Source organism: Ochotona princeps, chromosome 26, assembly GCF_030435755.1.
Source record: "Ochotona princeps isolate mOchPri1 chromosome 26, mOchPri1.hap1, whole genome shotgun sequence".
NCBI lineage: Eukaryota > Metazoa > Chordata > Mammalia > Lagomorpha > Ochotonidae > Ochotona > Ochotona princeps.
In genome coordinates this window covers 15,568,809-15,585,885 of record NC_080857.1, presented here as the reverse complement: position 1 = coordinate 15,585,885, position 17,077 = coordinate 15,568,809, and the positions used below count along the sequence as shown (strand labels likewise).

At 39.5% G+C, this 17,077-nt stretch overlaps 1 protein-coding gene across 6 annotated transcripts in view; it reads left to right on the top strand.

Moving 5' to 3' along the window:
- NRXN3 (neurexin 3) overlaps positions 1-17,077 on the top strand; it is a 1,344,948-nt gene that overhangs the window by 475,625 nt on the left and 852,246 nt on the right. For all 6 annotated transcript variants that reach the window (XM_058655329.1, XM_058655328.1, XM_058655327.1 and 3 more), the window contains exon 6: positions 5,692-5,895. In XM_058655329.1, coding sequence (XP_058511312.1) covers positions 5,692-5,895 — 204 coding nt within the window. The remainder of the gene's footprint in view (positions 1-5,691; positions 5,896-17,077) is intronic.

The window sequence follows — 17,077 nt, the reverse complement described above, 5'->3', positions numbered from 1 at the left end:
GCCATTTATGTCCTGAGTGTTTCATTTCCAATCTAGCTCCTTGATAAAGACTTGACAAATGCAGTAGAAAGTGTTCCAAGGACTCGGGCCTCTACCACTAATGCAGAAAAGCCAAGTGAAGCTCCCTGACTTCTGACCTTGGCCTGTTCCAGCCCTTGCTATTGCAGTCATTTGGGAGAAAGCCGGTGATGGAATGCTTATCTTTCTCTGTCCATTCGGTCTCTGTCACTCTAACAGAACAAAATTAAGGAAGGGAAAAGGGCTAAAAACAGAAATGTGCTCATCAGCACTGCTCTACACGTTCAGTAAGTTCAGTGAACCCTAAGTAGCGTAAATTGTAGGAGAGCCACATGCAAATGCATTGTAATAGAAATGTTAAACTAAAGATCAGGAGAAAATTCTGAAAGCAGCAGGAAGAAAACTTACCCATCTGTAGGACCAGAATTAGATTAGTAGCTGAAAATGCCTCAGAAACAATGGAGGCCAATGGTAGTGGGATGACATTCATAGTGCTCCAAGAAGAATAGCTGTCAACCAAGACCACAACATCCAACAAAAAAATGAAGACGAAATAAAGACATTCCCAGATGAACAAAAACAGACATTTCATTCCTACTAAACCTACCTCACAAGAATGAATAAAAACAAATCTTCAGGCTGAACAGAGGTGGCAGCAGCTAGTAATTTGAATTTATGTGAAGAAAGGGCTCCAATAAAGGTAATTATGTAGGTAATGATCAAAGACAGTATAATTACACATTGATTATTCCTTCTTCCTTAAATGTTTTTGAAAAGCGATTTCATAAAACAATATCTATAAAATTATATTGTTGTGCTTATAGCACATAGTATTGTAATCTATTTGACAATAAAATGCAAAAAATAAAGCAATATCAGGAAAGGAAAATGACACCAGATGGCATCCTGAACCCACAGGATGAAATGAACACAGTCAAAAAAGAGAAACAATAAGATTGATATTTTTAAAACAAAACCGTCTACAATTCTGAGCTGTTTTAGCTTCTTAAAAAGATAGAGGTTTTTATATTAATATAAAGAGATCAGATTTCATGTGTTTCATAGGTACAATTCTTAGAAATAACCATATTTCTTTCCCACACTTCCTTCTCCAAATCCCTTTCTTCCCTCACTTTTTTGTTTCCATTGATTATTGCCAAGACATACTTTTAATTCACTCTACAATCACAAGTTTAATTCCCCAATAATCATAATACTGAATAACAAAAAATAGGAAGAGCTTAGTTCTATAAGAGTATGAACAAGGGCTAAAATGACAGTCACATCACAAGTTGTCAGTTTCAGTCCTGTACAGTTTTTTTTTTTGTATTTATATTAACTGCCACATGTCACAATAAACATGGTATTTATTTTGGGGCATTGGCTTATTTCACTAAGCATAATGGTTTCCAGTTTCATCTATTTTATTGCACAAAATTTTTCTAAAGCAATCATATTGCACTTTTGGCTTTGTAATATAGGTGGGCATACTATGAGTAATGCCACCAAAAAAGAAGGAAGGGAAGAGAGCTAGTTAACAGTAAGACTTTGATATCTAACTGGAATTAAGTTTGTGTGAAGATGAAGCCTTATGGAAAATGGAGGTGTATTTTGTATGCCATGGAGCAGCCAGGAAGAAAATTTTGCAAAAAGGCATTAATTGTCAACCAAGGAACCAAAATTGCAGCCTAGAAAACATTCATATACTCACATTGGAGGCTTGGTAAAGAAGAAAATTGAGAATGAATTTGGGGAACCATCTTTGTACATCCCATGATGTAGTCTGTTAGTACTTCATGATACGATAGATTTGAGATTAAATCACTATTGTTTTTCATGAGACACACTTTCCACCTGAAGTTAGTTTTACCCATGGCATTTTTGGAGGTTTGAAATGTTTTTAAGCAAATGGATACAAATCCATAGAACACATTTTATTTTAGCTTATTCCTATGGTAAATTTTCTGCTTCATCAACCTCCCCTTAAAAATATTAGGTTAAGACCTTGTGCAGTAGCCTAGTGGCTGAAGTCCTTTTCTTGCATGCGCCAGAATCCCATATGGGGGCCAGTTCTAATTTTGACAGTCCCATTTCCCATCCAGCTCCCTGCTTGTGGCCTGGGAAAACAGTTGAGGCTGACCCAAAGCCTTGGGACCCTGTACCCATGTGGGAGACCTGGAAGAAGCTCTTGGCTTCAGATCAGCGCAGCTCTGATCATTACAGCCACTTGGGGAGTGAATAATGGGATGGAAGATCGTCCTCTCTGTCTCTCCTCCTATCTGTATATCTGACTTTCCAATAAGAATAAAAAATAAGTCTTTTTAAAAATTAGGTTAGTTGGGGATCACATAGAGATACACACAAAGGTCTTTGTTTATGTACATGCTTAATTTTGTAGCATTAGGTGATAACTACACGTTTACCTGACATTTTTTCATTTATACTACCAATACTAACATGTTTGCTGTTCTGCAGTGATGGACTTGATGCATGGAGCCTAGAATAACACGCATGGACTACTGTGTTGGTGAGATAGCTAAAGTTTATTAGTGGCATCAGGTTTTTATAGACTGAGGGACACATAGGATATGGGAGGAGGTATTGAGGAACTTACATAGTTCCCACAAAGCTTTCTATGGAACCCATCAATTGTTTCCACACCCTTGTTTGAAACAATCTTTTTGTATGTCCCATCAAGTGTTCTCATTCAAATGATGTCCAATAGGTTGTTGTTCTCATACAAGTGATATCCTATCAGTTGTCATCCTATGTCTGGTGTCCTACAAATCAGTGTCTTTCTGCACTAACATAAAGATGCATGCATTTAAATGCATGTTCTGGCATTACACATAGCCATGGGGACAAAAGCAGCCAATAATTTTAGTATTCAGTTTAATGAATCAAAATTACCATTTCATGGCTTGCTTAAAAGTCTAATAACTCTCAAAGTGGAGTGTACATATATGTGATTGTGTATAGAAACTACAGGATAATGATTAATTCTGTTCTGAATTACACAAATATAGAATATGGTGGGTATTCATGCAGTGTCATATTTAGAAATACATACTATACTTAGAAATACTCCCCATATTTATATAATTTTGTATATGTATGTATGTATGGTCCTGAATATTGGTATATGAGTATGTGCTCATACGAAAACACACATGAGCACCACATGGTACAATGAAGCAATCTATGTGGGCTTTGGTCCTTGGCAACAAGAGTGTGTTCCTAGCATAGCTGTTATGTGTGCAGAATGCTACGGATGTCACCTGACAGCTCACACTACCTGCCTTTAGCTTGCAGCAGCTCTACTATTCATTAGCTGTGTCAGCTGGCCTCTATAAAACACAGTAAGGATGTCTTCCTCACAGTGTGCTCAAAAATTGAATGATTTCTCAAAGCATGCTAAGTCCTAGAAAGCACTAGGCAAATAACAACTGATCAATAAATTCTTGCTTATCATTATTGAACATGTTTTGATTCTTTTCTTCCAGGAGATAAAACATTTTCATTTGTACTTGGAGCATGTGGTAAATTTAGAACATGTCTCCCAGATAAAAGCAGATCTTCAGAACATGTCTTTTCTTGTGATGGCATCTGCAAGCGTCACACTTTTATCTGGGATCCCCTTAGAGTTTACGCATTGTACTGTATAGCTATTAGCATGTCACAGATTTTTTCTAGAGCATGGTTGCTCTCCGGGCAGATGAGAAGGTGCATTTACAATGCTTTGCACAGGCCTGTTGTGTTAGTAGGAGGGAGGTGTCATGATGATACAGAATATTCCAGCATCCACGTCAAGTTGTCTGACTCACTGCTGCTCTCCCTGTTCTGATTTTTTTTACAAGTAAAGGCAGGAGTGTTTGTCTTCTGTTCATGGTTATGTCCTCAACACCTACAAGAGTGCCTAGCACAGTAAGCACACATAAATGTACTGTGTTACTTCCGTCTCAAACTACTCACTTCTCACTGTCTCCCGAAGTCCATTGATTTTGCTCCAGTCTCAATCTGCTGTTTTGGAACTACTGCCCAAAATGTGTCTGACACTCCTGTCAAATTGCAAGATTTATTCAGTATTCTATTTCTCTCCCATTAAATATTATTATTATTAAGTATTCTATTTATTTGCTTTTTACCAATGAAGTTCTAGCTGATCAGCCTGTTAAGTCTGATGCCCTCATTTCCTCTGCTGCCACCTCCTCTCTTCTGCCAACATCAGTTGAGATTCTCCCTCATTTACTTGGCTCAGCTTCTCTTCTTAAAATTTCCACTTTATCTGTGTTTCTTTCCCGTTTCACTTGGCCATTTTTCTATTTTGGAAGCATTATTTTTGAATGTTAGGCCTACTTCTAAAATAGTGAACTTGTCTATTTTATTTTGATATTCACCGCAAAGCTTGTTGTTAACAACTGCTTGACAATAGCAAATATTTAATCAAGACAAATTTATTGCTACTTATGGAACCCAGTGACAGGCTAACTTCACTGAAAAGTGAATTTCTTTAACTTCTGTTTGCTGTATAACTGGTGAATCGGTAATGCAATAGCCTTGCAAGCTGAGCATCATAGTAATGTAAAATAGTCCTTAAGTGTGATATCAGATACACAGAATCAAAATCCAAGCTATGCGACTTTGGAATGATGATACCCTCCTCTATGAGCACTGGTGTTTCTGTTTGAAAGTAAGACTAGTTAAGCCACTTTGTAGCATGGAGATGACTCCTAATCAAAGTACTGAGACTAGATTTGTCATTCAGTGAAAACACATTTCCTTTCTCTTGCAGAAGTGTTACTTAAATAAAAATAAAACTCATTTCCCAGGAATAATACTGCAATTTGGCTGTTCCATGTCTGTTAACCTTCTCTGAATGAGCCGAGCCAAATATCATGCCCGAGAGTCGGGTGGTGCTGCAATATGTTCCTTCTAGAAGCTCTGGCAAATATCAGCTCTGTCATCTGTGACACTTGTGCCCTGTGACTCTCCTATTGTTCATAAGGTTCTTATACACACTGTACATTCTGTTTTGTAGAGTCTTCTAAAAAAAAATCTGTGGCATACAAAATTACAGCTCCTGCTATTTGGTGAGGGCATTTTCATGTTTAAGAATTCCTCCACATGCATTTTTCATGTTGACAAGTCTGTGAGCATGGTAGGTAGATACCCACACATGACACGTGGTTTGTACAGGAGGAAACGGAGCCTCTGAGGGGTAGTCATTCCAAGTTTGATAGTTAAGGTATGGCAAGAGGGGTGGATGTTTAGACTAGTGGTTAAGTACTAGTCAGGGCACCTTTGATAGTCTTTGGCTCCTAACTGCAGCTTTCTGTAAATGCAAAATCTGGGAGACAGCGGATACTGGTTCAAGTGATTGGGTTCCTGACACGCATGTAGGAGGCGGAGATTAAGTTTTCAGCTTCCAGCTGTGGTCGTGGTGGGCATTTGGTGCTTGGAACCAATGGATGAGAACTCTTGGTATGTGTGTCAGTGTTTGTGTGTCAGTAATGCCAAAACAAGAGACAAGCTGTGTTAACAGTAAGGCTGCTTAGACACAACTGACTGCCAATTGGATGCCCTTTGTCTTCTATGCAGGCTGCAAGCAGAGGGCTACTCGAAAGTTCCTATAGCTCCCTTCTCCCTAACAATGTTCTCCATTCCTTCCTGCAGAGGCTTCCATCCTGAGCTATGATGGCAGCATGTACATGAAGATCACCATGCCTACAGTCATGCACACGGAGGCAGAGGATGTGTCCTTCCGCTTCATGTCCCAGCGAGCTTACGGGCTGCTGGTGGCCACCACATCCAGGGACTCTGCTGATACTCTGCGCCTGGAGCTGGATGGAGGACGTGTCAAGCTCATGGTGAACCTAGGTACCGTGTGAAGTACCCTCTGCCACTCTGTCTGGGCTTGTCTTCCCTTTTCTGAGTTCCATTGGTTTGATTGAATTCTTTGTTTCTTGAAAGTTAGCTGCTCACCTCTTGTTTGACAGACCAAGGATAAAACCTAACAGCCATGAACACTTTTTCTCTTTGTTTCTGCATGAGGTTTTGATGTCAATTTCTGGTTTCTGACAGTGGTGGTTTCTTTAGTAGATGATTTGTTTTCTAAGTTTCCTTTCTTGGTTTTTTGGAATCGTTTAGCTTTGTGTAAAACACGCTACTTTGGTCCATCTTTTGATCAATCATATTCTCATTAAGTCCAGTACCTTGGTCACCACTCAAAACAGTCAAGGCTGAGCGCAGGGATAGGACAGAAAATGGGAGAAAAATGGGAGGGTGCAGTTGCAGGCTACTGTGCTGCATGAGCAGGATGAGAGCGGCCTGTTTCTGTTTGGATGGCTCTGATGACTCTGTCACCTTACTCCTTTCCCTTCTTGCCAGCAGGGGACAGATCAGATTGTTTTTGTTGCCCACTAGAAAAACAATTTTCTCACTTTGGAGTCTCTGGCAGGTGCACAGCAGATATGCCTCCCTCTCTGTTTCCCCAGTATCCTTTCTGTAAAGATTATACGTCAGACTATTGTGCAACAATTACTTTGTCCTCCTCCTCAATATATATGTCATTTAGCCTTGGAAAAGTGTGACAATGTCAAGTCTGTAGTGTTACTGGGACAGCATCTGTTCTATCACCGTAATTATAACAGATACTTTGGAAATTCTGCTTTGACTCTCACATTCTCTCCTACTTTTGACCCTCTTTCTGGAATTATAATTGTTTGCTTATGGAAACTGGGAGTCTCTTGGTTTGTGGAGGGGAAAAGAAATCCTGCCATTTCTGCTGTTTGTATTTAACAGAATGTCAGTGTCCCATGTTGACAGGATCCGTGATACAGCTGAGCCCAGACTTGCTCAGCTGATGGATTCATTTGGGATAAGAAGCTCCTCTGTGAAGGTTTTAGTGGGAAGCCTTCTCAGAGGCCTGAGTATGTCATAGACAAACATACAAGATGTCAGACCACATGAGAAGGAGGGATTGGAATTCATACCAGTCTTACTTCCTGTCTGGTCATGGTAGTCGCACTTGGGAAATGCCTACGTTACAAGTGTTAAGTCTCAGGACACAAAGGACTGTTTTGAGCAGTGGCTTATTTAGTTGTGTTTGTTTTCTCCTGGTTTGCAGCTTTTGCAACACTGTGTCCTTTCCTCATTCAATTTCATTTGAATTTTGTTGTCAGTACCTCTGTGGATTTTCATTTGTTGTGTATGTGTGTGTTTGGTTAATTTAGGTTTTTATTTTTCTCTTTTGCTGTATCTTTTTGTTTGTCTGTGTTACTGAGTTTCAAATCCTTCCCACCATCAACCATGGTAAATCAAAAGATGGTATTCAACCCTTCAAAGGCCCAAAGCCTGCGGCCCGCATAGCAAACAGCCTTGAGAACAGAGAGTACTGAGCAGCCTACAGGGACTGGCATACCCCAACCCTCCCATCTTTCCTTCCCTGAACCAGACTCCCTGCCCCCCTCAAACCAGCGGAAGAGGATATTCCCTGAGACAGACACCTAGGGGCTGATGGTCTGCTTTTGTAAAACAGCAGAAGGAAGGAGAAACAAATACAGAACTGATACACAACCCATAACTTCATATAGGCAAAGGGTTAGCAGGTCTTATCTGCATCTGCTTCAATACAGGACAGACACGCATGAAAGGGCGAGTCAGTTCCTGGAGGCTCAGCTCAGGGGCATGCACAAAGTGCCTTGAAACTGACTGTTTTCTTCAGTATTGGATAGTGTTTTGTAAAGATCAGAAGCTCGACTGTGACAGGTCTTACATTCTAGGAAGAAAAATTAAGACGGGGCAGATTAAAAAGAATGAACAAAATAGAGACGAGCTGGGCAGATCCTGATCTATTGTCCCACCCCTACCCAGCACACATTGCATGATTGCTAGAAGTGTTATTTTTCCCTTTGAACTCTGGTGAAAATGCTTTTCAGAATAACTTTGCTTTTGCCTATGGGCTTCTTTTGTCATCCTATTGATCTAATTCCTCCTAACCTTAAGTGCTTTAGGTAAAAGAAGAGTCAGCCGCACACCAGACAGCATTGAACCCAAAAGGGTGCTTACTAGCTAGGACTTATTTAACCTTTCAAGCTTAATAGGATATACTAGACTTAAATTTCCTGTGCTTAGAGATTTCAGATATTTGTATCCATATTTTTTTGCCAAGGTTCTTTTACCTCATCCCCTAAATACACACCTTTGTAAATACCTGTGCTTATCATGTGTCTGTACATAGAACACAGTACCTTTAAAGTTTGCATTCATCTCCAAAATATTTTCCCAATTATTTCCACAAAAGTAACTTCAATCACTTTGTCCCCACGCTCCATTTAAGTTGAATCTTTTTTCAGCACATGCATAAAGTGATGATCCATTTTTTTAAACTAGCCACAAACATAATCACATCATTTTTTGCCGACATACCATAATTTCTAAATATGAAGGTTTTTGTTTCTGGAAACAGTCATACTTGGCAGGGATGAGAAGTACCCTGCTGCTTAGAGCATGCTCAAAACATTGTGGAGTGTATGTTGATCAACCACATTTTGAACCTTTGGCATTCAAAGATACAATCATATTTTTTTATTGCAGTCCACTGAAAGGTCTAAAAGACCTTGTCTTATTTTAATCTCAGAATAATTTCTTGAGATAAATCGAGAGTGATGGGTTGCTTTTATAGATTTACAACAAAGAGAAATAGAGGACTTTTCAAAGCTTCCACACAAAGTTAGTAACAGAGCTGAGATTAGAACCCGTATCTCTGAACTGCTTAAATCAGGGTCGCTTATCTTTTATTTTCTTCTACAAATAGATACGGGTAGATAGAAGCTGTGACAGTCTTAAAGCACTTGCTAACTGCTTCCATGATGGTCACCTTTAGAGCATGAATAGCCACGATCCCACCCCTCCACCCCCGCCTTTGTGCCCAGTATAAATTGAGCCACAGGACAGAAAAGCCAGTAGTACTGGTCAAGCCTTTAGGACTCTCAGCTGGGTCCTAGGAGCCCTCCAGTGACGGATGCTCTCAAGGGAGTGTCCCACTGTTTTACAAAATTACATTTGATTCTCCAGAATCAAAGGGGTGTCCTCCAACCTTGGGTGAAGCTAGGTGCCAACGGTCACTGATGACCCTCTTCTCCTCTGCCCTCCCCTTCCCAGTCCTCACAAGGGGCATGGCCTCCTCTGTCTGGTGATCGTACCAGTTGCTCCAGGGCTGTTTGCTCCCACTTTTCTGTTGCGGTTGACGACACATGACAAACCTAACCGCACGAAACCAAACCCAGATTTTTCTCAAGAGATGTCCTTCTGGGGAATTGCTAAGCAGCCTGGCCCCTTCCTCAGAACGATTGGGTATTATAAATTGCTCACAGTTGCGCAGAGTTCCATTGTGCTCTGTTGGTTGCTTGCTGCCTGAAAGTAGTTTCCTCTGGGAAATCCAAAGGGTGACATGACCAACAGCCCATCTAAATACTGGTGGGTGAACTGAAACCAAAGAATGCCAGCAGCAGTAGTATTTCCCCCTGTACATTTCTCCATTACCTTGTTTGATTTTTCCCTGTTAATATATGACTTCACACAAATTCTCATTGGGAGTCAATCCCAATATCACAAACCCTGGATTCAGTTGGGCAGCATGGTAATGGTTAAAAGGTGACATGTCTGGAACCATTTCTGCCTAGTCCCATACTGGCACCCATTCCGCCTCTCAATAATTTTTGTAGTGTGTCCATGACTTTCAGAGAGATTAAATAAAACGGGTGGATAACTGATCTCTGGCACAGGATGTTCTGTCTGATGCCAGCGCTGGACAGTAAACTACCTAGTTCTTAATTAATCACCCGTTATTGGACCTGCTTCCACTCTTTCTCACTGAAAAAAATTTTTTTTCTCCCCTAGAGAGGCAGAATCACTGAGTGAAATAGACAGGAAATCAAAGGTGATCCAGACCTCCGCAACACGTGCCTGTCTCGGCTTCCCCTGAATGCTGTAGGCACTTGATTCAGTCTGAGTATTCAGGCCGGAAGACGCAGAAGGGCCCAGTGAGTGGGTGGGTCTGGGGACCTTTGAACTACCAGTAATCAGAAAACCCAATCAAGTGTGCTGACATCTGACCTGTACCCCACTCCTGACCCTACCTCTCTAAAATCTGGGATGGGTGTTTGTGCGGTTAGCTGTTTGCAAGTGGCCATTTTATGACAGGAAATGACCAGGTGGTGTTAACCCTTTCCTTACCTCTAAAGAGGATGACAAGACTGCCTATACAAATTTATGTAGCATTCTGGGGCCCTACCTCAGGAGAGGGTGGAGGGAGTTTGTGTTTAGAAAAAGAGAAAGGGTTAAGTAATGCACTGAGAAACTTCATGGGCAGAATTTTTAAATGATACAGCATGTCAGACTGATTACATTTTTTTGGAAAATTAATATGAAAATTATGTTAATGCTATTTTTAAAGATACATTTTAAGGAATTAAAACTTTGAGTAAATAAAATTGGATCTACATTTGGAATTTTTGCCTCATTTTCCAAGTTTAACCAAATTAATATTTCAAAGTCCGGGTTTGAAATACTTTATATAAATCAATAGGCTTTTTGGATGAAAATTTAAAAAAAGGAAACATGCTTGCTGTCTATTGTGGATATATATGTATACCAGTATATATCTCTATACATATGTGTATATATATATATATGTGTGTGTGTGTGTATATATATATGTATCCAACTTGACTGAATAATATACTGTACATATACACCCACCCCTAAACTTGTGCATACTGTATATTTAGATAAAATGGCCACATTTCTTGCGTGTGTCTGTCCCCGGAAGGGTGGACTGATTGTTTTTGGATGTCTGCAGCTGTTACCTTGAAGGATGCAATTTCATCTTTCATTTATTTTTCCCCATCTAGACTGTATCAGGATAAACTGTAACTCCAGTAAGTTTTCCCTCAAGTTTCATTTTGTTCTTTAAAAAAAACAAACTGCATTTATTTTGTTTACTGTTTTATGAGCTGATATTTATTTCAATTATTTTTTGACAGTGGAGTTGGGGGCGGAATTGGGGCTGCAGGATTGGGGGGCCTGGGGTGATTGAAAAGGGAGAAATGTCTTGGGTGTGGTTTCCAACTGGGAGCAGGTCCTTACTTTCCTTGCCTTTGCTGTGTTTGCAGAAAAGGAGGAAAGAGCACTGGTAATGAGATAACTTGGAAATGAATGGAAATGGTCATTTGTTGCCTTTGGGAAGTAACCTTTGAGGTTAACAAAATAAGCTTGAAAAGAACCAACATGCACTTCTCCACTACCAAAAGCTTCAGATAAGAGAGACAAAGTTCGTGACCCAGAAATGACTGCCAACTCTGACTTTTCTTTCCTGGCATTGATCACCATAACGGGGCTCTTAGCAGGGGAATCTGCTCAAAGCATTGCTCTGTGTTAATGTAACTTTTTAACCAAAGGCTTGAGGTGCACTCTTAATCTCTGTTGAAGGAAGAATTTTAGTCGATTCTGTTCATTTTACTGGACTCTAATGTCTCAGCTCTTTGAAGAAGGGTCCTAAGCAGGTGCAGGCTGAACGTTTCTTGGGCATTTCATCCTTTGTCTAAGCAGTGAGTATGAACTGGGTTTGGAAAGGAATAGAGCCAGAAGCACATGGATAGGGATGCACTTGAGGGTAGTCGGCCCAGATAGGAAAGGAGAGGTGGGAGACATAGGCTTTGAGTGCTACAGAGCTGTTCTGCTAGTTAGATGGTGTTACAGTCACTGTTACAAGAAGCTATCCCAAGACTTCAGTGATTCCACAGAGGAAATGCTTAGCTCTTATTGAAGCAACATTGAATGCTGTTTGGGCAGTTCTTCCGCACAAATCTGTTTGAAGGAGGGATTGAGAGCTCTTGAGATGGATCTGTTACCCCTGCTGTATCCTGATGGTTGTGCAGCAGGCTTCCTTGCTTTGTGTGAAAATGGCAGATGTCACTTTGACCTGTTTCCTTTGCCAGACATGACCACATCCTAAATGCAAGATGAAGCTGAGGAAGGTATTCTCTTAAATGCACACAGGAAGAAAATGTTGGACTAGCTGACATTTAACACATGTGGATCTCAGTGTCATCTCATCACCTTTTGGTTCTTGTCAGGGCTTTTCTACAGAGACTGAAATAAGGAAAGAAAAGGAAATAATTCACCTTTTTTTTTCATTTACTTGTTCCATCTTGGTAGGTCTTTTACAGATGTTAGTTTCATCTTTTTATGATGGGATATGTGTGATAGTCATCAAAATCCCTGGAAAATTTGAGTTGTGGAAAAAATATGCATATAATTCAAAGTTTGCTGTCACCAAAATACCCTGATCTTTTATTTTTCTTGAGCTTGTCAGTCCACCCTCATGTTCTTAAAATAACAAACTAATGAAACCAAACTTTATTTTTTTTTTATTTTTGGCAAGCATTCTACACGTACCAGCCAAATAGATTTTTACATCCGACTTAAAAATCTCTTTGTCAGGTAGAGCAGTTTTGTGCTTGTCTTGGGATACGTTTCAGTTATTTCAGACAGTATCCAGTTTTACTGTTTTTGAATATGTCTAGTTAACCAGAAATTTCTCAGATGTAGACTACTAAGAACCCAATTGAAATGTCCTTTTCTCCAAACTCTGGAATTCTCTGTGTTTTTTTTTTTTTTAATTTTCTTTACTGCAGCTTTATTGGAGAATAATTGCCTTAGTACAAAATGTATCTGTTGTAAGCTTACAGTTCAATGGCTTTAATTAAGTATGTATAGTTATCTAAACCACTAAAATCGCATTTGAGAATATTTGCATGCCCCCAAATTTCCCTGATGCCCATCTGCAGCTGATCTGTGCCTCTGTCCTTAGCCTGGGGCAACTATTGATGTCCTGTTTCCATTACACGCTCTAGTTTCAGATATTTCATGTGAGTGAAATCATGTAACGAGGAGTCTTTTTTATCTGACTTCCATTTTTCTTTTTCTCGGAGTATTTCTATTGGACTCTTTGCCCTTTCCTTTGCTAGAGCCTTTAAGAAGGAACTAAGAGGGCAGCCAGGCGCAAAGTTGGAAAGTTTGACACCCCTAGCACATCCTTGCTGCAGGGACTGACCTGAAAGACAGAAGCACGGGACGGTTTTTGGATGAGGAGATTGTGATCGTGTGTCACGGCTCTGTCCACGCTTTCTTAGGGCACTGACTACAGGAATCCCGCGAGATCAGCCATGGAGCATGATCTGAAGACAAGGTGTACGATTCTTTCCTGGGAAGGCAGTGAGGCAGAGGACAGCACGTTTTCTCAACCTGTTAAGTTGTTTTCAAATCAGAACCAGCACACTGGGAGGGAGTGTGTCAGCTAGGATGTGCTCCTAAACCTTGATCATAATACACAAAGAGTATCACATTGGTTGAACAGTGATCCCTGGGGAAGCCGAAGACTTCTAGTGCTCAACTTTTTAATTTGTGCCCTAGGTTATGTGAAATCGCAAAGTGAATGTGATATAATTTCCTGAAATAAATTTTAAAGAATGACTTGAAGCAAAAACTTAAATTTCAGTTAGCGATACATTTTCCAGGAGAAGGCAAAATAGCATGAATCTTTAAAAAAAAAAAAACCAAACTTCCAAGATCTTTCATTTGTATCTTTTCTAACCTATTTTTGGTGTTGTTAGCATTTGGGTGGAAAAGGAGGAGAAGAAACTGAGAGAAAACACACAAAAGTGGTTGGAACTTCTGATCTTCTGTTCTCACTGCGTCTGTGAAAATTCACAGGTCAACGTGAGATCCCTTGTCACATGACAGCGGCTCTCACTGTCCGGAATAGGAAATTGGGTGATTGGCAGCCTGCTTTTGAGAGGGAGTGGGCTTTCCTCTCACCACTCAGTCTTGTCTCTTGCTGTCATTTCAATGAAGTAATAGATTGTCATTAACACAAGATTAGAAATCGAGTTCTTCCATTCCACTGAAGAGCAAATGCTGATGGAATGCAGTTTGATGGTAAGTTATTGGATTTTCCCAGTACTTTTCTGGGATCATTGTCCACTGAAATCACACAGATAAAGGACTTGAGCTATTGTGTTCTTGCTCATCTTCCACAAAATCTGTTTTGGGAAGTGGCAGTTTACAACAAATAATGTAAATTTTTTTCAATGGAGAGGAGAGTATCAACAAGGAGATATCAGTTGCAGCCTGGAGAAAACAGCTGATCAAGATTGAAGGCAATAATCTTGAGCTAAATGCAGTGTTTTCTTGTATCATTCTTCCTTTTCTGCGTGACCTTTATGTCACTGACGTGGCCTGGCCCCATGCACAGGGAGAGTTCCCTGCAAGAAGCTGATTGTTCTAAGCAGAGTCTCTGCCTGTCACCCTTTCTCTCACTTTCTCAGTACTTTGACTTCCCCACATCTGTGATGTATTTATTTTCTCTTATTGCAAGTCTTACTGCAGTGTTCTGAATTCTCTAAGAGCATCGCACACAGACTCGCTAGCTGCAATCACCAAACATATATTGCAGAGTGCAATTCAAGGTCCTTGGTTAAATTAAGATGGATTTGACTCACTTGGAAAAATCCTAATGAAAGAGAGTGAAAAAGTTCCAACCTAAAACTTACTTTTAAATTTGCAAGAGCCACAGAGTTGACAGTCATAATGGTGGGTTGAACTCAAATAAAACTGTGACACTCAAAGAAAACAGGGCTGCTTCTGGACAATGTTTGGACGAAATCACTTGTGCCTGTGGTTCCTTTCCCGTGACCTTGGAATTAAACTGAGAAGCCTGCAGTTTTAAACCAGGTAGGCACTGCTCGTTGTTCTGGTGGCTGTAGAGATTGGCTTCTTGTTGTCTTTTTGTTACTCCTCCTGTGATTTCCAAGTCCTTACTTCATTCTATCCTTTTTAAACCATGTACAGTATGAATGAATATATTGAAATCTTTTTAATGAAGTATGAGTATAGCTTGAATACACTGAACACATATCACTGAAAAACAAGAGGTTTAAAATGAAAGGGAAAATTGATTCAGAGTCTAATTCCTTAGCAGTTGTCTTAGTTTTTATTACAGAAAAAAGTGTACATTTCTGATATGGGAGTTGTGTTTGTCCATAAGTTTATTTTAAAATAAAGTTAGATGCAGAAACTCCATATCTTTTGCTAATTACTTGAACTTTGCATGCTCATTTATCTGTAACAAGACTCATTGTATCAAAGATATACTACCTTGAGACATTCAGGTGCCATTCAGAGAACAGCTTTGGTGACCTAGTCAGCTTCTAACTGACCGGACATCTTCCTATCTCTATGGAGGGGCACAGCACTATCAGAGACATAGTCCAGTAGTGGGCGATGATGTAACACACCACATCATGTCTCTAAAGGCTGCTGCTGTTCACTTGATGAAACTGCTTTCCGGACACCTGTTATTTATTTTTTTTTACTTTATCTTTGCTTTTCTGCCTTTCGTCTCTCATCAGACTGCAGGTTCAGTGCTTACGAAAAATCCATGTAGCCAGTTCTTGCCTAATGTTGACGTGATTTTTTGAGTTAGAATTTATTATACCAAACTTTTGGCTTTTTCTTTCTTCTCTCTCGGTTGTTCTGGAGTAAGTCATTTTTAACATTAGGCCTACTCTGATAATAGCAGAAATGAATTGTTTGACTCATCCCTTTCACTGAGTACATACACCTCAGACCAACCCAGAGGATGCGTCCAGCACTGAGGCAGTTCTGGAAGTGAATGGTAGGACCCCTTTTGATATCTCTTCTGGGAGTTAAATAATTCTCACCATGAGTCATTGGCCTGATTATGCCACTTGCCTTACTAGAATTTCAGTGAAAACATGTAAAATCACAAGGAAAGATCCTTTGTATAATTCGTCTTAACTGTCAAAGTATGAACATCACACCTAAGATTTCGTATCACCAAAATAAATGAGGACATGTTAAGTATTCTTAAAATCTTACTTTGTAAAAGATTGTTTTATTTCTCTGGAATGTCTTGTCTATTGTAACAATTCAGTTCAGGTGTAGATATGTTAATTGTATCAGTTTATCCAGATTCTAATGTGATGCTGGAGTGCTCCCCAAGTTTCTGAATGAGACATCAATTAATATTAATTTCCATTGATTTTGTTCATAAGACATGAACAATTGCATAGTTAAAGGCAAAGAAGTGGAAATTCTCGCTCCTAATCCTAGTCCCTAAGTTTCTTTTCCTAGAGGCAACAAAAATTGTGTGTGTTTTTTTAATCTTTCAGTCTGAGAATGCAACTTGTAATTATAATCATTTCTTCTTGACACAAGTATAAACACGTTCTTTTACAGCTTGATTTTTTTTCCCTAAAACTGTTTGACAGATTAGTCTGTAATAATATGAAGTCTATGTTAACCTTCTCACTGGTCACATGATATTCAATTTTTTGGTGATATATTCAATAAGTATCTTACTGATATAAATTAATAGTCTGTTTTTTACTATCACAAAAGAAAATATCTTTTAGTTTGTAAACATATACAAGACTGTCTATTGGGTAAAGCTCTAGCAGTAAAAACGTTAGATCAAAAAATAGATGGTAGTATTGCTAAATTGCACTCCAAAAGTTTGTTATATAAAGCTGGCAATACTATGAACTTTTACAAGTGTTTCTCCTTACTCTTTCAAAACACTGCACTATGGAACTTATACTAATTGTGTTGTGATAGCTCTTTAAATACGGCTGCAAGTATTTTGGGTAAGACCCCATTATCACCCACAGGTCTTTTCTTTCATTCCTCAGGTCATATAGGGATAACTGCTATTCAAAAACTTGGAACCCATTTATACCAGAAATCTTTTAATAGGAATCTGCTACAGCACTATTTCATGGGCTAATGTCTCCTCAGAGAGAAGGGTGTTATAAAAGTTAGGACAATTTCATGTGAATTCTCACCCATGTAACTGTTGATCTGTGTGGGGATCCCAGTAGACAGGCATTTTGGTGCAATTACAATAGGCAAGGAGGAATCCAACCAAGTTGCTTTCCTTCAACCTTTGTTTCTCCTCCTAAGGAGGTATGCATTT